Here is a 22,431-nt window from a genome sequence, read left to right on the forward strand (position 1 = left end):
CAGCACCTAGCACAAAGAAGTCCTAGTCATGGCTCAGGCATCAGGTTACTAAAATATCAGCATCACACCAGAAATAAAATACCATACATGCTTTTTTTTTTTTTTTTTAATATTTCTCAAACTGTGAAAAAACAAAACACAAAAAAAACCACTACTGCCTCCTTTCCACAAGACAGCTTTCTCAAAGCCAACCAGAAAATTATTAAAGGATATTAAAAAGATTAGAAATGGAGAGGTGATCACACTATGTATCATTTTCGGAGCCTGAATTTTTAAAATAGGCCTGGAGGGTGCATAGTTTTATGACAGGGCGTGACTTTAATTACTACTTGCAGCTTTGGAAGCTTTCCAGCACTACTGTACCATGCTGCCTCAGTGCGGAGGACAACCGTGTGTCATAAAAGGAAGAAGAAAACCCTTCGTGACTGGGATACATACATACTAATTGGTTTTACATGCATTGTGCAGTCAGATGCTAAACTTGACATGAGCAGTCACTACAGTAATCTCCCATTTGTACTGTTCTTTTGGAAACCAAGTACTTTTATGCTAAAACCTGAATATAGAACACAACTAAAAGTATGTATCCAGGCAGGAAATACATAAAACTCATACCTAGCCAAGGAAAAAAAAAATTAAAAAAAAGGACTGCAGTAAAACAGGCTTCTACAGTTTTTGTTTCTACAGCACATTGCTGAGGTTTGCCAGGCTAAGAGCAGCTGCTCAGGATCCAGCAGCCCCCAAATAACCCGTACGTGCTGCACAGCGGCTCTCCTCTTCTGGTCCCCAAACATAAAAGAGAGCAGGATTTTGAGAGGTCTCTGTAGGGCGAGGCCTGAGATGAGAAGACTGCAAATTTCACTTACACCTCCCCCCTTAATTCAATTCTCCCCTGGAGCCAACAGAACCGCAGTCTGTATAATCTGCACATGGTTACACACACGTAAGGACCAGGCCGTACCGCTGGTGAGCTTTATTTCAAATTTATTTCTAATTCCGCAGAGCAGCACACCTCGCTGCCCCGTACAAAACGCGTCGCTTCCCCTGCTCCAGCCTCACAGCACCGGGCGGCTGCAGCAGGAGCCGGTTCCCGAGAACCCTCCAGTCACGGGAACAAAAACCTAAAAGCCAAAACGCCAATAAAAATAACAAAAAAGCCGCTTTTCCCTTCGGAAAGCGCCAGGAGCGGCTCCCGCCCGCGCACCGCCTCCCGCCCCCCGTCGCCCTGGCGACGCCGCCGCCCGCCCGCAGCGCGGGAACGCGGCTCCCATCCGGGCGGCCCCGCTTCCGGCGGGCTCCGCTTCCGCTTCCGGTGCGGCGGATCCCGGGCCGGCGCCAGTCCCGTTGCTAGGGTGAGGGCCCGCAGCGCGCTGCCGCGGGTGGGGGGGGGGGGGGGGCGGCGTCACCATCGCGATCATCGCGATCGCCGCTATCGCGATAGCCGGGGCACCTGGGGAGCCGGTGGGGACCGGAGCGACCCGCGCCGGTCGTTGGGGGTCGCGGGCGGGCGCTGCGGGGGGGGCTCGGCTGGGCCCCGCTGCGGCCCGGGGCTGGCAGCGCCCTGGGGGCGGCCCCGCTCCTCCTGCAGCCGCCGCGCAGCCCTGGGGGTGCCGCGGTGCCCGCTGCGCAGGGGGGCGCTCCCCGCGGGTTTTGTTTTTATGTGTTCGCGGTCTGTGTTGCGTGGTGGAATAAGTAGAAGCGGAAAGATGGGGACGGCTCTGCTGAATCTGCCAGGAGGGGTGTCACGAGGCGCTGTCACTGCAACAGCACAACGTTAAGGCGTCCTCGACCCGGTGCCTTGCCGGGCTGCAGGGTGCTCGGTGGGCCGAGGGGCTTAGAAAGGCTCTGACAATGTCACACAACGGCAAAACCCGAGCAAACTTAACCCGAGGATGTTCCAATTTCCTGTCCAGTCCCGATGGTGGAAACTTTGAAAATCCCCGTGACTCTCTCATTGCTCCTAATGTCATTTTTTTTTTTATAACCCTTGATTCTGGGGTTCATAATCGGTCCCATCGGTGTTCAGGCATTGAATAAAGGTGTTTCTGCGTGCTGTTTCTGACAGCGCCCATCTTGACAGGACTGCAATTCCGTGAGGACTGACAGCAGATCAAGTGGTCGGCCTCACGGGGTGAGCTGTTCAGTCCAGCACTGGACAGAGACTTGAGAAGTTTCCTCGCAGTTCTTGCCCTGTGCATTTTCTTGCAGAATCAGTTTAGGTGCATGGTGCAGATGAGAAAGCAGACAATAAACTCTTCTTTCTAAGGCTAGAAAAATTAGCCTGAAATTTATGGACAGCTCATTTATGACAGTGAGCTTATGTATCAACATTGCTGCTATGCCGCCTTAACCTCAGTTGGCTCTCTTAGTGCTTCTAAAACCCACTTTTCACAGAATAATGCTGTTACACTGGATAGTACTATCCCCTATTTGATTTGGGAATATTTCAAAAAAATAGATTTATATTGTCATGTGATAGGAGTCTTCCTTTCAATTTGTTTTTATGGATCATAGAGGAAATAGCGAGGAGGTAGGGCTTTCAGTGTCCTCAGCAAACAGGTCGTGTCTACTCCTCTCTTACCTGCTGTAAGCTTGGTGCATATACTAAAGGATACAGTATAAATGGGAAGTATTTTGGCTGAGAGCAGGTAACTGCATAGAATATGATGTTTGAGGAGAAGAGGAGGCAGATTTTAGTTTGACATCTTTCAGAATTGCTAGACCTGTACTTCTTGAAGGTGGACAGGCTCCCTTTCTTTTTCATAGATCTTTCTCTACTTTTCAGGCATCAATCTTTTAAGGACATTCTTGCTGTTACTGGTGCAGATGCCTTCTGTGCATCTCCTGAGAATATGAAACAGCTTTCAAATACCTTTCTCTGTCTTTGATTTTGTTTCCAAATTTTAACAGAAAAAAACACGTTCTTTCTTCTACCTAAAGCTAAAAATCTTGTTTCTCTGCTGTGTTTAATCTAGGATTAAACTGTTGAATATAATTCACATAAATGATTGTGTAAATTAAAGATAGTGTAATTATGGTTACTTTTTCAGCACTGCAATGAAAGTGCCGTTCTTACAGAGTAATTGCATTGTGTAGGTGTTGTGTTTTGGCTTTGTTTTCAAACTCCTGCTTTGATATTGCTACAGTGAGACGTGACCTGGGGTGTGTATTACTGCAGGTATTGCACAGGTCTCAGTGAAAGCAAGCAGAGAAAGCCAATGCTTAAAATAAGCTGCTGGTTCAGACCTATTTTTATATATTTTAGGTCTTTTAGACTTGTGGTTTAGTAGCTACGTATGTAAAGTTATCCATGACTGGTTTGATTGCGTAATTATTGCAGAGGACGTTTCTGAGATTTGAAATGACTTCTCTGATGCTGCAGTACTCTGCTCGGGTACCGGTTGTGCAGCGAACAAGCTGTACCTGTGCAGAACATGCAGCAAGCAAGCATATGCTGGATCAAACAGGGAATGTGACATTGCTAAGTACATTGAAGCACAACTCAGAGCCCCAGTTTAAGGGATGTTCTTTCTGCCTTATCTCCAACATTTTATCAACATGTTTGTTATCTGTGCATGCAAAACAAACAGCTCTTTGGTATACAGTATAATAAAAATGTAAAAATACTATATCGCTTGTCTTAAAAAAAAAAAGGCAATTCTATTTCTTCCTTACGTGATCATCACATTTTCCTCATCCAGCAGATTTTTCAGGAGCTAATACTGAACATATGCTTCAAGGATGTCTCTCTCTCTTATAATAAAATGGGGTGGACAGGAGTATACGATAACCTCGTTATCGGAAGAGGACACAGTGTTGGATCTGAAGCAATCTCTTAAAGGCCTTACTGGAGTGTTACCAGAGCGGCAAAAACTTCTTGGACTTAAAATGAAGGGTAACTATTCTTATCTATTGTTTATTGTGGACGTGTGTGAGATGTTTAAGGAAGTACATCCTTTTAAGTTATTCAGGATGTGTATACAAAAAGAGCATCTACCTCCCAGATCTAGCTTTCAAAGGAGCACACACAATATCTAGTGATATATAAAATTTCAGTGTTTATTATTGATACATATGTACAGTCATTTTTTAATGGCTGATGTGGAAGTGCAGCAAATGTACCTTAAAAATTAAATTGCTGTTCGCCTGACAAGCAATGTGTTCTTGCATGGAGGATGATGATGCAGCTTGGAGAATTCTGGTGTTTCATGGGTAGCTTGTTTCAATTAAGCATGACATGTATTGACAGTTTGCTAAAATCTTTCTACCCAATTTAGAAATGAATTCTGTTTACATTATAGGAAAACCTGCAGATGATGATGTTAAGCTTGGAGCTCTCAAGCTGAAACCAAATACTAAAATCATGATGATGGGCACTCGTGAAGAGAGTCTGGTAAATAATTTACTCATTAGCTTAAAATGAGAAAAATGTTCGTCTCCTCATTATGATTTTGAATTTTCCAGTAATCATTCAAAAAATAGTACAATAGATTTCAGCTGTTTTTCTGCAGAATGCGGATAGCAGCATAGTCATGAAAATCTGTATTGTTGTGGACTTCAGATACAAAACTACTACTATGATATTCTCACTGACTGCTGAAATCTTAATCAGTATATTTTAGTAACTAGTAAAATGATTTTTTTTTTGTCTGCAACGTGCAATAACAATCTTGATATCCCTTGGTTTTACAGTGATCCTAGTTATCTTTGTTATTATTCGTCTAGGAAGATGTTCTTGGGCCACCTCCTGATAATGACGATGTTGTCAATGACTTTGATATTGAAGAGGAAGTTGTGGAAGTGGAAAACAGGTTAGGAGTTTTAGCTATTAAAAAACACTCCTGTTACCAACTGAACAATATGCATTTTAATTAACTGTAACTTTTTGCACTGTTATATTAGGGAAGAAAATCTACTAAAAATTTCTCGCAGAGTTAAAGAATACAAAGTGGAAATTCTGAATCCTCCCAGGGAAGGAAAAAAGCTGCTGGTGCTAGATGTTGATTATACACTATTTGGTGAGATTTTATGCAACTTGTGGGTTTTAAGAGGGCTGTTCATTTGCCAGTTCACATTTATTGATTTTTGCTTTATGAAGACATTTCCGTAACTTCGGCCTGCATTGTATTGTATAGCTTCAGCTTCATAATATTTTTGGGGTCCTCTGCTCATATCGTAAAAAGAATCAGGCTTTTTAAATGTTGTATAACGTTGATTTTAGTGTAACAACTATTTACTTTCTCTAAGTTGATGCAAAAATAGGTTATTTGGATAAAATTCTAAACTCTCTTGGCCAGCTTGTGTGTTAGATATCATGGCGTCAGGACAAGCTATTGCTGTAAATTAATTGTCTTTCTGTACATGATTGATTCCTTTTTTGGGGTGGGAGAATAGCTTCTAATTGTATTTCCAGGTTGTTAAACATGTACAAAACCACGTTTTACCTGAAAATTCTGTCTAACTGGTTTTCTTAGCCAGAATTTCCCTTCTGACTTCATTTTCTGGGATCTGGGTGTGTCATGGCAGTTTGACTATAACCAGTAAATAATAACATGCCTTTTTCCTTTCCTTACTTTTTTGTAAGTTTCATTTATGATCCAAAATGAGAATTCAACCTATTACTCAACATTTTTATTTACACATCTCCTGCTAGAAGAATTTGACAGCAGTTTTCTAATTGGAACGGGCAATGTTTGCACATTTGAAAAAGATTTGATACACATTCACAAGATTAACTGGACAGAGTTTACAAAAATCTCTGTTCAGTATCTGGGCACTTAGAAATTTGCTAAAGTACATAGATGAACTATATGTCCAGACTCTTCAAAGATATTCAGACCCTCAGCTCTCATATATTAAGCAAGCTCTCAAATACCTGAAGATCAACAAATAAATATCCCTTCTACTTTTCTCACCTTTAATGTGGGAATAGTAGTTTGCTGTGAATTCATTCATGATTTCAAATCACCCCAGTGCTTCCCTTAAGAAATGTTTCAGGTCTCTGGGTAGGTAGGAAAGTCATAATTAACATCCTAAATTGAATAATGAATTGCTTCTCTCTCATTCTTTTTAGACCACAGGTCATGTGCTGAAACTGGAGTAGAACTTATGAGGCCATACCTTCATGAATTCCTGACATCTGCATATGAGGATTATGATATTGTAATTTGGTGTAAGTTTTTTAAATCTCAGTACCTAAGACTTCATCGTAAATTGTCATTTAGAGCAGAAACTCCAATTGTGAGGTTATATTGAATTTTAGTGTGAATCAAGATCTAAAACAATACATGAATATTAACCTGTAATATATTCACCGAGAACGTTCACACAGCTATTAGAGCTATTTTACAAAAACAGTAATTCTTAGGTGAGGAAAACCACCACATAGTGTTCTAGTGAATGGATCTAATCACAATATAAAGCTCAACATTGCTTTACTGAATGTTACTTTGTATAAGCAAGCAAGTGCTTGAAAGAACACAATTGTAAAATAGACATTCAAATACTGCTTGGTAGCTATCTTTACAAGTAACTTCAGCCCAGACAATAAGTAGTGAACTGCCATAGCAATAGAAAACTGGAAATAAACCAACCTCTCCTGTGCACAGGGATGGTTGATCATTTGCTTTAGCACAGTTTCTTTTCCTTTCAACAGCTGGAGCCAATACAGGCTTTAAACCATATTCAAATTGTATTAAAATTTGATTTTCATAGTCTGAAACATTATTTACACAATCTTAGATCAGTGGGCAGCGTTGACACTTTGTCCTTTCCATGCCTTACGCGTTATCATTACTTCCAGGAGCAAATCCTGTGAAGGCAACATAGTTCCTCAAACCAGACACAGCCCATTTCTATGGCCCTGCAGACTACAGTTCAGTAACGGCTGATCTAGAAAATGGTTTTAAACAAATGGTTTTAAAGAAACTTAATCAAATTTTCATTTGAAAAGTAGGTTTTTCCAAATAAAAATAATCTTTCATGACCTTCCTTAAGACAGTGAACCCTAAAAACTGTAACAAGGGTGGATCTTTCCAAAATGAAAGTCCATATAAAAATTTGAGAAGTGAAGTTTGTCTTCTTTTTAAACCTGTCAACAATTAATTTTGATAAAGATTTTTTTTCTCCCTTTTTGTTTTCCAGCTGCTACTAACATGAAGTGGATTGAAGCTAAAATGAAAGTAAGTTGTTCTGAAAATGCGTAATTTGTTTCTAGTCTGGCTAGCAGTTCACATAGACTTGTGCTCAGCAGTGGAGAGAGATGTAGCAACTAGGAGGGTTATATGAATCAAAATCCAAGTTTTCTAAACTGTTGTAGTACTTTAAAATATCTTTGCCACAAAACTAGATTAAATCTAATTTTAGAATTCTCAGAGACTATCAGAGCAGTAGGTACTAAATTTAGCAGAACTAAACACAAGTCAGTACTTGCCGACAGTTAGATTAGTCACACAGCCTTCACTGTTGCTTTCATCTTACCTCTAATTATAGAGTTCTAATCTTAAGTGTAAAACATTTTTTTAAGGGAGTGGACAGATGTGGCATGCTGGGCTATTTGTCTTGCACCTCTTGCAGATGTGTGGCTTTGTTGCTTCCTCTGCCTTATTAAAACATCCGTAAAAGCTCTTTCGGTCCTGCTTTCTTCCATACTTAAATTGGGCAACTAGCCAGATTTACACAGCTGACTTAGTTGTAAACATATTTACAGTCCAGGCTTAGCTCGAAAGCTAAGGAGCTTAATAAGATGCACTGTATGTTTGGTTGGTGGGTTTTTTGTTTATAAATCAGAACTTGTTTCCTTTTTAGGGAAAACTGCTCCAAATTTAAGCTCATCTGCCCTCTTTTTTTGTTTATAGACTTTTTTCAGGTTGTATCAGAGCAAAGAACACTTTACATATTCTCTACATCAAAAATAATCTGCAGCAATTTTTGTAAACAAAAATCCTTCAGAATGATCTCAAAAATGAGAGCCTTTAATCAGAACAACGAAGTGTAATTAGCTCAAGTAGAACCAGTGTTGAAACTTGCAAACACTATTTCTGTGCCAGTATTCCATCTCTGTTTATGTTGTGTATGAATTCTTTGCTTTATCTAGAACAATACTATAGCTACAGTTTTGTAGTACAAGACCATGAGTTCAAGTTAGAATGGGTTTGTGACTCAAATATTAGAAGTGTTTGTGGCTGTTACCCATGTGGTTTATTTTCTGGCTATATCAAAACTGTTGTAGCAGATAGAGGTAAGTGCAAGCATGGTGAAATAGGCATACAAAGCTAATCATTAACCTTCTTTTGGCATTGCTTGACTCCCTAATACATGCGCAAGCATCACATCTTGCATGTGAGATTTACCATTTAAAATAACATCTTTGTTTTGCAGCAGAATCCTTTGTAGCACTAGGGTTCAATCTAGCAGAAAACCATTGTTCAAAACTGGGCTGTTTACCCTGCAGTCACCTTTCCACAATTCTGGGTCACCTTTCCAGCCCTTTCATATGTTACTGATTGGCAGCTTTCCCATGCCTATTCCAAACTCCTGATCAGTTGAGATTCCTAGTACTAGAATGACAACTGTTGCTTTTCCTGAAACTGATCACACCTCTGCAAGTTTCACTTTTTGTCTGGTAGCAACAATCCCAGCAATACTTGAAGTGTTTGTTTTAAACTACAGAGCAGAAATAGCATTAAAAGAAGAAAAATCAGTTAACTAAGTTTATTTTCTTATTCTACATCTATTTATGCCCAGAATTCAGACAGTCTAGAAACAGCTACTTTTTTCAGAATAACAGGACATTGACTCAGATACCTAGCACTTTTCATTTATAAGATTCACTTTTTTGTATAAAAGCAAATCAGTTAAGTGCGGCTGGATATTTGCAAGACATTACAGTGGATATTTTATCCTTGTTTTTTAGCTTTGCATATAATTTTTGGTGCATGCAACAGCAATAAAGTCAGCAATGTCTATGTCATGTAGATGTCAGTAGATTTTACTATTGCTTTTCAACTTTGGAAAGGATTGGAAATGGAAGTGATGCCCTCTTATCTAGTTAAAGTTTTACATTAAATTAGATCATTTTTCCTTTAAGACTTTATTTCAGGAGTGATCAAATTTTGAAAGTACAACTGAGAGATTTCTGACTAACACTGACTGTCTAGGACTCACACAGAGGAAAGGGTAACAATGAACTGCTGTTGTATATTTTGTCTTTGGCTGTGGTTGGTTGCAACTTACTGGAATAAACAAATAGCAGAACATACACAGCTGCTATTCCAGCTATAGATACTGAGTAAAGTTGAGGCATGTAGAACTCGTGAAAAATCATGCATGAAGGTAAAGCCGTAAGTTCTATTTTGCCTCTTCTGCGTAGTTGCTTTAAATTTTATGCTGACATCAGATGCTGAATTTCTGACAGTAAACACTACAAAAATAAATTCCTATCAGCTTTTTTTTTTTTTTAGAATGGTGTACTTTTTTGATTCTCATTGAATAGGAAAAATAAAAACAACAACCCCCCTTTAATACATCTCTGCTCATCCTCATCAGCTTACCCTCCAACAATGTATTACATTCATGTTTTCAGCTGTACAGAACTAAAACTTATAATCTGAAATTTTAATAATTCATCTTTGTGATGCAGGAGCTTGGAGTGAGTACTAACGCAAACTACAAGATAACCTTCATGTTGGACAGTGCTGCCATGATAACAGTGCACACTCCTAGAAGAGGACTGATAGATGTAAGTACCATTTTTCCCCCCTGATTCTTTTCTACATTTAGCTGACATGTTACCATACCCCTTTGAAATATTTAACAACAAAGTTATGTTGGAGTTTTCATGCAAGAAAATTGGAAGGATATCTGAAGCATAGATTTTCTACAGAAATCCTCTATTAATTATTAGTATTTAAAGTAGCTCATATGGGTGGCACTGATTTCAAAACAAGTAATAAATAATTTGTGAAAAAAATTAGTACAAAGGTTTTGTTTGCCATTTCACATCCTTTCCCATACTAAAGCCTAACTAACTACCTGGTAACTTCAGTCCATTTGAGTTTGGATTTAAATTTGTATAGACTGGTATTTTCTCCTGCATGTGATCTGATTTACCTGAGGTAACCTTTGATGCATTATTCTTGCAGGTGAAGCCTCTTGGCGTTATCTGGGGAAAATTTTCAGAATATTACAGCAAAAAAAATACTATTATGTTTGATGATATTGGCCGAAACTTCCTAATGAATCCACAAAATGGACTCAAGGTAATTTTAACTGGAGTTTTCATGTATTACTACTTTTACTTATACTTCAAGTAGTACTTTCTCATTTTTTGTTTTATCTTAAAGAAAGACTATTCTTAACTAGCAAAGATGCATATTTTATTGTATTTTTTATTTGAATTGCCATTTGTCTGGACTAACATTTCCCCAACAGTAGTTTTAAATAAGCTTTAATTCCCTATTGAGTTTTTAAGAGACTACCAAAATCACTGAAATTATTTCTGCTTAAATTGTACCTGCAAACTATAACCATGCTAGGCATTGCTGACAGGCACCATTAAAACATGATGTTCAATCTCAAGAGTGATTCTATTCAGAAAATAAGTCAAATAACAAGCTGCCATACTTCATGTTAGCATGCCAACATAATAGCAAACATTCTGTTCCTGGTTAATAATTAATGCCTGGAGCCATTTTGACTGCAGAACAGCAAATATTTCATTTTATAAAACTGTTGACCAGTTCCTGTTCCAAAACTTCTAATCATCAGTGCTTGTTCTGAATAAGAATGGAACTTAAATTTCTACGATGCAACAGTATGGTACTAAAAGAACCCCCACAAGTTTATTTTAAAAAATCAAATGCAGAAATCCAAGATGTTTCTTAGAAAATATCCGTGATTTGAAGATAGCAATTGATGAGATCTATCACCATGACATTAATTGGAACTATACAAATATATGAAACACAGAAATATATTAAAGATATTGCTGGGAGAGGATTAGCCAGAGAGCTCCCTCTAGCTTAGATTTCAAAGATGTTTGTCAAAATACTATTAAGAGAACTGCAGACAAGAATGTTGAATCACTAAAACAAGACACAGGTATAATGTATTCCAAGCTTAAAGCAGTTGTCAGATAAGCTTTATTTCTGACATCTCTTGTCACAGAAGCTATGATCGTAGTCAAATGCTTTTTGTTGAAAAAAATCATCTGGTTCCAGTGATGCCACACAACTCAAAGCAGAGCTGAAAACCCCTCATTTCTCCTGCAAAAATATCTATGAAATCACTTTAGAAAATGTGACAGTCCATTGCAGACCAATCTATCGTCTAACTGGGAGGGAAAGGCCTGAAGAAACGAAAGACTGACAGAACAATTTGCTTCTGGGTGGGCATGCAAGACAAAAATCCAGATTGCATCAATAAAAAACAAATTGGAGGTGGCCAATAATGGAAAGTTTTTCTTGCTCTTACCTAAAAGAAGTCATAACACAACACAGTATTGAAAATGTGCTTTAATTAGGTGATAAGTGCTATAGAATTGGAAGTGTTTTTCCTCACTTGGAGCAAGTGATTATACACAATTTATTTATTTCGTATAGATAAGGCCTTTCATGAAAGCACACTTAAATCGGGATAAAGACAAGGAGCTTCTAAAGCTCACTCAATACCTCAAAGAAATAGCAAAATTAGATGACTTTTTGGAGCTGAATCACAAACATTGGGAAAGGTAAGAACAAAGTCAAAATTTACTTCTTTCTCTCTTACACCACTGCATTTTGCTTAAGGTCAGATGTACGAAGACCAAGAAACAACTGAACTGATGAACTTTGACAGCACTTACAATTATCTTTAGTTTGAGTGCGTTCGTAACAAGGCAGTAGTGTTTAAGCTGCCTCTTTAAGAAGTGAGGATTTTGATAGATTGTACCTTCTTTCTTACTTCTTCAGAGTTAAGGACCAGCAATTGTTTTCACTAAAGTAGTTATGCTTTGTAAAAGGAAAAGAATTTCTGAAGAAGCCAGCTCACTGTGAATCTCTTTCCACTCATACAAAGTTAGACTGGCAGTTCAGATCTTAGGTCCTTTGCAGCCAGGCAGCTTTTCTAGTGGTTACTTCTGAGATTTGGGGTATTACCGTGTGGTGCTCAGGCACTATCCAAGTTGTGGGGTATTTCAGTATTTGTCAACACTGAAACAGTTTACTGCATTACTGAGGTCTCCAAATGCTTAAGGCACCAGTTACTATCCTAGTTCTTGCTGTAGAACAACTAGTTGCAACTGTTTGGGCAAAGTTTTTTGATTTTATGCATCAACCTGAAATTTCAATACATGTGAAAAAGAAGCGTGCATAATGTTATTGGAAAACACTCATACAGTGCTTAAAAGAAAATTATATTCACAAGGCTGTTCTCTTTTGTTTCTGATTAAAAAAGAACGTCAATGCTAGATTTTAAAAGCACTGGAATTTATTGGATGTTTCACAGTTAGTGCCAGTTAAATTAATTGGCTTTTTTTTAGGGTGTTTGCAAAGTCTTCAGTGTCACCACATAGCCAGATTGTTCCAGCTGCGGCAGTAAGAGAACTATGAGATTAGACAACAAACATTTTCTCGAGTAACTTGGTTTTTCTAAAGAAGAGAGTGGAAGACTGTTCTTTTCAGGTTTTACTGGATGACTTTAAAGTCTTAAATTTATTTGAAGGGGTCTGGTATCTAACATACCTTTCTATCTTAAAGGTTATATAGCCACTTTTAACTGGTATTTTTAACCTCTTCATATTGTTTAATTCTAATTTTCTTTCCCCCTTTTGTTTAAAATCTTACACAGTTTAACTAAAAACTTTGAGTTACCGCAAGATGACCAATCATGGAATTAGGAGAAAGTGAACTCAGATAACAAAGCCATTAATTTGATCACATTCTAATTTTATTTTTTTTTGGTGATTAATAACCAGATTTTTAGTGAGAAAAAGTAGATTCACAGTTTGTGCTTATAAAAGGTAAGATATATTTGGGCCTGCCTCTTTCTTTCTGTGAAACTACTTTTGTTTCTTTCAGGTATCTTTCAAAGAAGCAAGGACAATAACACTTAACAAAATTGCGTAGCACTGAATTGAAGGGAACGTAACTAAGATCATTGGACTTTTCCTTGCTTTTACGCTAGAGTATAATAGTGCTGGACACTGGATCCGATGCCAGAATGACTGCTATACTTGGTCTTCCAGTTGGTTGGTTATGGGGTTTTGGGTTTTTGTTTATTTTGTTGTTGTTTCGTTTTTTTTTGTTGTTGTTTTGGTTTGGTTTTTGTTCCCCCCAGCCCAAAAAAAAAAAAAAGATCACAGCAATAAGCTCAAAGTGGGAGAAAGATGTCAGTTACTTTTTCTTGCTTTCAGTTCTGGTGTTACTATTTAAAATATTTTCCTCTCCTTTTCTGCTGAAGTACAACCATAACCATTAAAGACCAAAACCATTCTGAAACTAGAAAAAAATTTAGACCAAAAATGTTGAGTAAGGAGCCAACTTTGGCAGTGTATGAATTGTATAAGCCCTCTATTCCCTCTATCTTTAGAAACAGTCTCCCTCTCCCATTCCAGTATTTAAATCTATAAATTACAAGTTGTCTAAGTTTGGTATGTATTAGTATATCAGTGTTTCTCTGTGCAAGACATTAAGAGGGGAAGGCACCACCTCTGTGGCCAATTTACCCCAATGTGTGAACTTGTACTATAAAGCAGTGTTTACTGGAAAATAGAAGACTGAAGTTTGAGGGAGAGAAACCCACTCTTTTTGGTAACTGAAAAGCAGTCTGCCTGAAAAATTCTCATGTCAGATAAAGGGTTTAAACCTCAGATAGGAAAGTCACATTCCTAACAAAGCATGAACAAAACCCTTGTTCTCTTCTAGCTAAATCTTGTCAAAGTGCAAACACTGTGTTTAAATACAATATTCAGCCATACTGTTCTTAAAATATCATTTACTTGCGCTGCTTATGCCTGCACTATAGAAGTGTGATGTGACTGCTATTTGGCATTACCAACACTTGTGCATTATGCAGTTCATGTATTTGAAAGAAGACTGACCCTTTCAAATAAAAATGGTATATATTGTTCTTAAGGAACTATAGCAGTTGTGTAAATAATAAATACCTTTTTTCATAACTTGTGTCCTGTGCTGTTTTAAATATTTGTTTTCTATATTAGAGAATCCATCAATAATTTTCATCTTGGGTGAAGTTTTTCTTTTTTTAAAGGGGTAGGGGGGGTTCTTCAGACTCCAGAGAACACTGATTTTGCATTAGTTGGTAAGAGAGCAGTATATGCCACTGCAGATTAGAGCAGTGGTATTTAATAGTGAAGCATGTAGCTGCACAAGAAAGGAAGCTTGACAGCAAATGTCAGAATGTCAGGACAGCAGACACAAATGAGCTGTTAAGATGAGCATGTTAGGCTCCAGCTCAGTGACCTGTCAGAAAATATACAGTTTCTTATCTGCTGCTCTTTGTGGTTTAGTGCCAACTCAAGCTGTGTTTTAAACTGGTAAACCTGAACTGTGATGCATAAAAATCTTTGTTTTAGGTAAGTACAGAGGATGAATTTCTGAAGTTTGGTCTCCTAGAGCCAATTTCTGAACTAGAAGGCTGACTCACCCATGTACTTCCAGTGTAGATACACTCCATGGGATTTGAACAGGGAACTTTTACATGGATTTTAAATAGAAAGGCTGCAGTAGTATCAATTTTGAGATATAGGATTGATATACATAGTACTAGAATATATTTCTATTTTAAGAATGTTAAGGCATTGTGCCTGAATTACCTCTAAAACACTCTGAGCCAGCCAGATGGAGAAAACAGAACCAAGGGAATGTATTTAAACGTGCCCATATCTTTTTGCTCAAAGGTGGTCTACAAACAGAAGTTTTATAGTGAATAAGTTGTGCTCCTTTCTTTCGCTTTATACAAGGAACTTTAAAAAAAAGAATCTCAGTTTCTGATTTCAGTAACACCAGGATTTCATCCCAGAATTTCAAAGTACGTGCTAATCTGAAACAGATGTGCAATCCCCTTTTAAATATCTTATAAACTGAACTGGAATATATGAGAATGGTCTGGATGTAGTGGTAACTCATAACGGTTGCTGACAAGTCATTTTGTCTTTTATGACTGATATTGTTTTCCTTATCATATTTTGTTTGAAAACTGGTCTTGCAATTTGAATAGCTTTGCAAAAGAAGCCTGTGTATTTCACTGGCTGTCTTTGGAAAATGCTGCAGCAATTTACTTGGCTTGATTGAGGTATATAAAACTACAAAGCCGTAAATAAGGAGAGCACAAAACTAACATTCACCAAGTCTCACAGTACTAGAGCAAGGGCTTACCCAAATGAATAGGAGAGTGGCTTAAAACTGCTGAGAGTGACAGGTAATGATATGGAATTTGTTGCCAACATTCCCAGTTGAGGCAGGTGGTATCAGCAGGTTTAGAAAGGAATTGGACAACTTGATGAACACAGTCCATAGTCAGGTGCTAAAGGATATAGGCTAGGAAGCCATAATATGCCTTAACACAAATTACAGGTGCCTATGAAATCGGGTAGCACACATGCAGCAGCCAGGCCTACAGAACTCCTTTAGCCACTGCTGGGGACCGGGTGGGACTTCAGCCGAAGCAGCACAGCTCGTGTCTGTACTAGGGGACTTCTCTAGGTTGTGCCTAGATTATAGAACATCATCTGTGGTGCCAAACAACCAAAATTTAACATAGCTGTTAAGATACCTTTCTCACTAGCAACAAAAATGTTTTATGCTCATAGGTTCAGAGGAAAACACCTCTGCTGACATTCTGTCTCTCCATTTCAATAGGGGATATTTCCAAAGCCTTGGCAATAACCATCAACACCAAAAGTTTAAAGCCCTGTTCTCCCTTAATTTCAGTTTCCATTTAGACTATATTAAGCTCCCTGAGATGTATTTGATCAGTGTTTTTCACAATCTGTTAAACAAAAGAGCATTAAAATGATCAAAGAGAAGAAGAGTGTAACTTAATTACAGAGCTCTTCTGTTATGTGAAACTCTGTAGAAGCAATAAATGGACTAGTCTGAGGTATTCCAAATATTTTCATGTGTCAGACTGTACTGGACTCCCAGTACATGTCAAGTATTTTGTATGGTGTTCTTTGTGATTATTCATACCAAAAGAGACAGTCCATTTAAAAATGAAGTTATTTCTGTAAGCTCTGGATATCTGACAAGTCTAATATCTCACTGTGGCATGAATGCTCATCACTGGAGGTACACAGTGACAGCTGAAGCCAAGAACTGAACTGCAAATTCAACTCCACAAATCCTGCTGCATGACTGTGAAATTTACAGCTAGTTGCCAATTTTTATTCCTGACTTGACATGCAACTGACAGCAAGTGGATGCCAAAGGGTTTAAGACAATTTTCCACTCTGTCTCTTCAGGATGTATTTAAGACTGATGTGAGAAGTGCTGAATACTTCCTTTCTTCCAATAAAATGAAGCCTAGGTAAAAACTGTTTCAGAGAGCAAAAAGTGCACAGTTCCCTGATTCATTAAGGCTGTTTAAAAAAACAGAAGTGCTGGATGAAGAGGTGTCAGAGGGCAGAAACCTTTGACATTCCTCTATCATCACTGCAGCAGTCATTATAGACGCTACCCAAAATTAGTGGGCCACCACTGCACCCAGATTAAGGTGGCTGAGAGACTGATGGAGAAAGACTGGAGTGAAAAAGGTGATGTGAGGGAGAAAGCGTGGGACTAGAAGAGAAAAATATTGATCTCTCCCACAGAAGACAATGAGTTTCTTGTATAGGTAATATTAGTGACGTTTTGTGACAGACACAAGTAGCCAAAGTACTGACACTCACGCTCTAAAAGGGCTATGTACTTACTCAGGACATGTTTTACATATAAGCTACTCAAAGGTCTGAAAGAACTGCCTTATAGCTAGAAATGAGTAATTTCAGTTAGGTTTTTAGAGAGAAGGGTGAAAAGTGGCTGTCATGGCTTACAGCACTGTTTGAGTCCCAGACTACACTGCCTACCTTGGACCTTTATTGCCCAGACACATTATCCACTCAAGATCTCCTCTACTAGAACCCTAAATTATCTTTTGGACTCCTGATGAACACAAGAGGCCTCAACCGCACTGCTCAGACACCAGCCCTTTTCTGATGGTGTTGTATAACAGGACTTCAAAATGAACTATTTATACACTGATGAGCTTTCTCAAACATCCCAAACTTCTTTATTTATGCATATTTATGAAATGCGTACAGCTCAGGAGGTTCTTTGATACTGCGAGTAGTTGGATGCTCATTTTATTCTCAGGAGTCTGTGCAGAGCTTGGCACTTTTCCTTGCCACACACAGACACATACAATGCCATGTCATTAATTTCCATGTCTCTCCTAGCAAACAGTTTTCCCACCAATTCATCTTCTGTTAAGAAATAATGGGTACAAGTCAAAGGGAGCTTGTTCTCAAATTGCATAATGCTTTTAGCACTATGGGTGGGGTGGTGGGCACAGCAAAGGAAAGTGCATCATTAACACTTGATTTAAAGGTTTTTATTCCCCCTTTCAACTGCCTAATTAGAATTGCACATCCATTCTGCTCACACACTTTTTTCAAGGTGTTTATATAAAAAAAAGAGCAGCTCTTTCATTTTCAGGGCCCAGTGTCAGCTGTGGCTGCTGCATGCAAGGGAGCTGGGTGACCTGGAGCAGAGCCTGCCCCAGTCACTGCAGCTGGGTGACATCTCCTCCTCCCCTCCATTTCAGCTTCCCTGGAAGATTTGGGCTTCTATGTTAGGAAACACCAAGGTTACTGCATCAGATTTTAGTGACTACATATCTTCACCTGTAGTGCATTTGACATTTAACAGTGAAAACTTTGTTCTCCACTACTGTCCTCTCAAAAAGGAGATTAAGTCAAACCCTGGATCAGAGCACCAGGGAAGTCATAGCTCAGTATAAATGCTTCAGCCAAACACCTCAACCTTCAGATTTAACTGGGATTTTCATGTCAGTGCTAGAACTTTGTTCTATTCATTGAAAAAAAAAAAGAATCCCTGGATTTTGAGTTGGATCCATCATGCTTCCTCTAAACAAAGACTAAAGTCTGACAGTCTGGCAGAAGTGACTGATATGTAGGCAAGTGGCTGTTCTGAAAATCTGTCTAGTATTGGGGGAAATGTCCACAGATGAATAAAAATCAAACAAGTCCAGTTTTGACTGACACCCAGAGTTATGTTTCTGAGCATGTTCTCAGTAACACTTACAAAACCTCCAACATTTTTTTTTGTGCTCTAGGATTTCTCCCTCATTTCTTAAAAGCTTATGGATGTCTTAATCTGTGTATTACTGACACGGTGGACTCTGAAGTGCTCCACAGGAGGCAGTGTGTTGTGGTATTGTCATGACAGAGTGCATTGATTTTCTTTGTACATTATTCATGTTACAAGCTAGTAGCTCCTTTGGGTAAACACCAGACCATTCCTCAGGTGTCTTCCTCAGGTTTGAGACATGTTGGAAGAACAAGCAGTAGTACAGAAAGAATAAATTTAACAAGTTTTTAACAAAATCACAAGATAAAATGTTTCCTAGGAAAAACTGAGAGGGCTCTAGAATTGTTTTTTTTTTTTTTTTCCAGTGTTTACCAGCTCTTTACCTTCCTTTCTATATCCAGTCTGCATTTGTGAGTAGTGAAAACTGCAAGCACAAGGAGAATTTCAAGCACTTTCCAAAAGCACAGCTGATGCCAGTGTGACTTTTGGGTCTCTCTGCTGTCCTAATGATGGATATTGCTTGAAGCAGGACCAAACTGAACACATTTTTTGAAAGTGTATTAAAATTGCCTTGGAGATGAAAATGATAAAGCAATAGCTGTTTTAAAATCTGGTTAGTCCCTTGCAGATGTGTCTAGACATAACAGCTGTGTAGTAAAGCCTTTTTCTATATCAAATAGCAACATATTAAGAAATAAAGGATTTGCGTCTAGCACTTGAAAAGAAAAATTCTGAGCTTCAGATAAAGGTGGGCTTGTAACTAGATCTGAGCAGTACGCCCACTCCCTAGTGAACAATAAATGAGTTGGGACAAACATTTAGAAGCTACTACACTGCTTCATTTTGAATTGAAGCTGGAAGAAAACAGGCAAATAATTAGAAAATATTGCCTTGTACAAAATAAAGTATCTTGTTTTTATCTGAAGGTGCATTTCTGCTTTAAAGTAATCCTAAAATTTAAGAAGTTTGAGTCAACTCAAGTTTTTTTTCCCCCTTAGGCTGATACAACTGGTCTGGTTGGTTCACTAAGAAGTAGTAGACACCTCCCTGAAAAAAATAGCTGCTTTAGATATATGATATGTAGACATATGAAAACTGAGCAAGTTCAGGTACGTTCTGCCACCAATAAACTATACAATAAACTATATGGCTTTATGGAACTGAATTTATGCACCATCTACATGGTACTGTTGCAGCTGATAAAACTGAACTCACGGTTTATTACTCACACCACAGCAATCCCTGACAACATTAACACATTTGCCTGTTTTAAACCTTTGATATGCTCTAAAATACCCACCCAGTTAAACTTACTTTGCTAATGCAGAACCACTCAATACTCTCAGAGGTGCAGGAAGTGGAGCCAAAGTGCCAATGCTGAGAGCCCCAGGGCTCAGTGCCGATCTGGAAGCATCTCCCTGGTGCCAGGAACTGCTCTGGGGTCAGAGAAGAGCGGAGGCAGTGAGTCAGGGGCAGTGCCCGTCCTCACCTCTGCTTGCCCTGCAGCCAGCCCAGCACACTGCTGGCAGAGCTCACAGGCAGGCGGTGAGATGAAAGCACCAAAATGAGCAATACATCTTGTGAGATTAACATATAAAATCCCTTAATGGATATGTAGGCAACACAGATAATTACAAATCCACAGAGCATGACTCAGAGTCAAGCAGAGGGCATGCTTCCAGAAACTGTGGAAAGAGAAGTCAAAGAAACCTGAATCAAGCCAAAGACCAACAGCAGCACCATTATCAGACTATTTAGGCAGCAAGCAGGGCAAATGGAGACTTCAGGGCAGAGCTTCCAGCACTAGCTGATCTTTCACAAGAATCACTTGAGCTTTATACAGCTCCTCCTGCCTTGCTGCTGTTGAAGAGGGTTGAGCAGAGGCCTTGGGCCAGGCACAGAACAAACACTGAAGTAAAGCAGGTCTGTGAAGGAAAACAGATGAGAGCTTTTGAGCTAAAGCTCCTGCCAGAGCCAATTAGCACACAGAGGCAGGATCACACCAGCTTCGCAGGGGTGGGAGGCAGCACGGTGACCTTATCTTTCCTTGCAGTGACAACACCAGGCAGGCTGGTCATGCAGCCAGTGTCACAGCCTTCCACACCCTACAGCAAAGGCCTTGCAGCAGCAGCAAGTGTAGTTACCCAAACTGTCCCTTCACCCACAGATCAATGCTGTTTCCCCTGCTCCCAAGTGGGAATGAAACATGTGCACAACAGGACTTTCTCAAGACAGCGCAGAAGGACCCTGAAAGCAACAGGGCAAGGCTGGAAATGTATCCCCCCCATCCACACTGTCACTAGTCTGCTCGTCTGCCCCAGACACCCTTCCCATTGACCCCATACATGCCTTAAACTCCCCTTTTTTGAGCAGGAAGACCCCACTATGCTTTTCAGTTCTCATATTTCCACCACCAACACAGCAGTGACAGAGCCATGTGAAGGCAGGGAAGCTGAGGTGCCTTTCACTTCATTCTCATTAACGCAGTACCAGCACCAGGGACTATCCATCTGCTAAGAGCTGAGGGTTTAAGGCTCATCTCTAGCTGCACCTTGTCATGCCTTCTGTCCCAACAGCATCGATCTGCTCTCAAGCAGAGGCAAGGTTTGGCTGGTGAAAGCTGAACAAGCTGCCTACAAGCACACAGGTTGGCTCAGATAGCCTTCACCACCCCACAGGAGACAGCTTCCTGAATTTAGCTTTATGCAAGAAGAATCAGGGTTCCCCTATCTGGTAAACAGAAACATTTCAGCAGCATGAAGGTATGTGCAGTTAATGCCACTTCTTTCTCCCACCAGGTTTAGCCAATTTACAGCTTTTCCACCCCAAGGGAGGTCCTGTACACCCACATCAGCAGGTCTCCTCACCATGGGGTGTCTTTATCAGCTCCTCGCAGTCTCCTTTATTCCTGCCCTATGCTGAACTCCACTTTCCAGAAAGGAAATTCATTATTTTTTCCTCCATAATATATTTTCCCACTAAATCACTGTAAAGATCAAACTCCGAAGCAGAACATGGACTGCATATTGCAGGGCACTCACCACTACTCTTTGCTGTGGAGGGTCCCTGCTACTTGCCAGGGGTGCCAGTGGGGAAACAAGCACATACACCTGCTAAAGCCTGTTTTCATTTGTATTTCACCCAGAAAAAAAAGCCCTAGAAGGGGGTACAGCACCCCTTATGCCAAAGACACAAAGCCCACCAAAGCAAAGGCCAGCAAGAGGGCTGAAAACAGAGTGTCGGTTTTAATCCATTGCAAAACAACGCTGTGAGCTCTCACACAACTTTAGGAAACCTTTGGGTTTCCTCAACCTTTAGCCTCACCTGCCCAATGCCCCTGCCCGAGCCCGCAGCAGCAGCCCGGTGCCGCAGTCTGCGGCAGCACCCGGTGCCCGTTGCTGGTACTGCAGCCTCCCTCTGCTGACACCAGGAGCAGCAGCAGCATCTCTCCAGGCCTTGGAGAGATGCCACGAAGCCCTGGGTGATGCTACAGGGCTGGCAGGACCCTGTAGCACCAGCAAAGAGCAGGGCACCATCAGCAGCAGTGTGCTGGGATCCTGCCGGTGCAGAGAACACCAGCACTGCACGATGCCAGGGCTGCTCCCATACAAAGGTATGAAGTGGCGGTCTCATTTGTCACAGAAAGAGCTTCAGAGCCCAAGCCTCAGATGGATTTAGTGAAAAGTGGAGCAAGTGTCACACCTGGGGTCCCACTGCTTGTGGCAAATCTCATCACCTGCAACCAGCAACAACAGAACCGATATATATTACCCACATCAAAGCTTCAAATTCCTGCTAATTTCAGCTTCAACTGACTTTTTTTTTCTCCAATGCCTGCAGTAGAGGTGAGCAGTGCCCTGGGGGAGCAGGCTGAAGACAGCAGGCTGAACCATCTCAGGCCAAGCAAGTCATTGATTATCACCATATTATTTTAACATCAAGGAGACCTTCTGAGACCACATTCTGTCCCTGAGCTCTTTGACAAGAGGCAACAAACTCTGCGGGGGCCCAGGAAACCCAGTCAGAGCACCCTATTCCAACAGCAGCCTCCAAAGAGGGGCCAAAGGACCGTCAGGAGGGAGAGCCAAGGCAGGCAGCAGTCTGCCAGGACAGCTCAGTGCCGTGC

At 40.1% G+C, this 22,431-nt stretch overlaps 1 protein-coding gene across 4 annotated transcripts; it reads left to right on the plus strand.

The window, feature by feature from the left end:
• The first annotated feature begins 1,211 nt into the window (after positions 1 to 1,211).
• UBLCP1 (ubiquitin like domain containing CTD phosphatase 1) lies at positions 1,212 to 13,087 on the plus strand. Of its 4 annotated transcripts, none has more exons than XM_068698083.1 (11): positions 1,212 to 1,352; positions 3,705 to 3,895; positions 4,302 to 4,393; positions 4,726 to 4,811; positions 4,903 to 5,018; positions 6,074 to 6,172; positions 7,144 to 7,181; positions 9,641 to 9,739; positions 10,143 to 10,259; positions 11,601 to 11,728; positions 13,056 to 13,087. In XM_068698083.1, exons 2-11 carry the CDS (start codon positions 3,742 to 3,744, stop codon positions 13,081 to 13,083), a joined length of 957 nt encoding a protein of 318 aa, XP_068554184.1. In that variant the 5' UTR covers positions 1,212 to 1,352; positions 3,705 to 3,741; the 3' UTR covers positions 13,084 to 13,087. The 4 variants fall into 4 exon arrangements, with proteins under 4 accessions (XP_068554184.1, XP_068554183.1, XP_068554185.1 ...); XM_068698082.1 differs by having other exon boundaries at positions 1,260 to 1,352; positions 3,702 to 3,895; XM_068698084.1 differs by lacking the exon at positions 1,212 to 1,352 and adding an exon at positions 1,357 to 1,379.
• Positions 13,088 to 22,431: the final 9,344 nt, after the last annotated feature.

Source organism: Anas acuta, chromosome 14 (genome assembly GCF_963932015.1).
Source record: "Anas acuta chromosome 14, bAnaAcu1.1, whole genome shotgun sequence".
In the NCBI taxonomy this organism is placed as follows: Eukaryota; Metazoa; Chordata; class Aves; order Anseriformes; family Anatidae; genus Anas; species Anas acuta.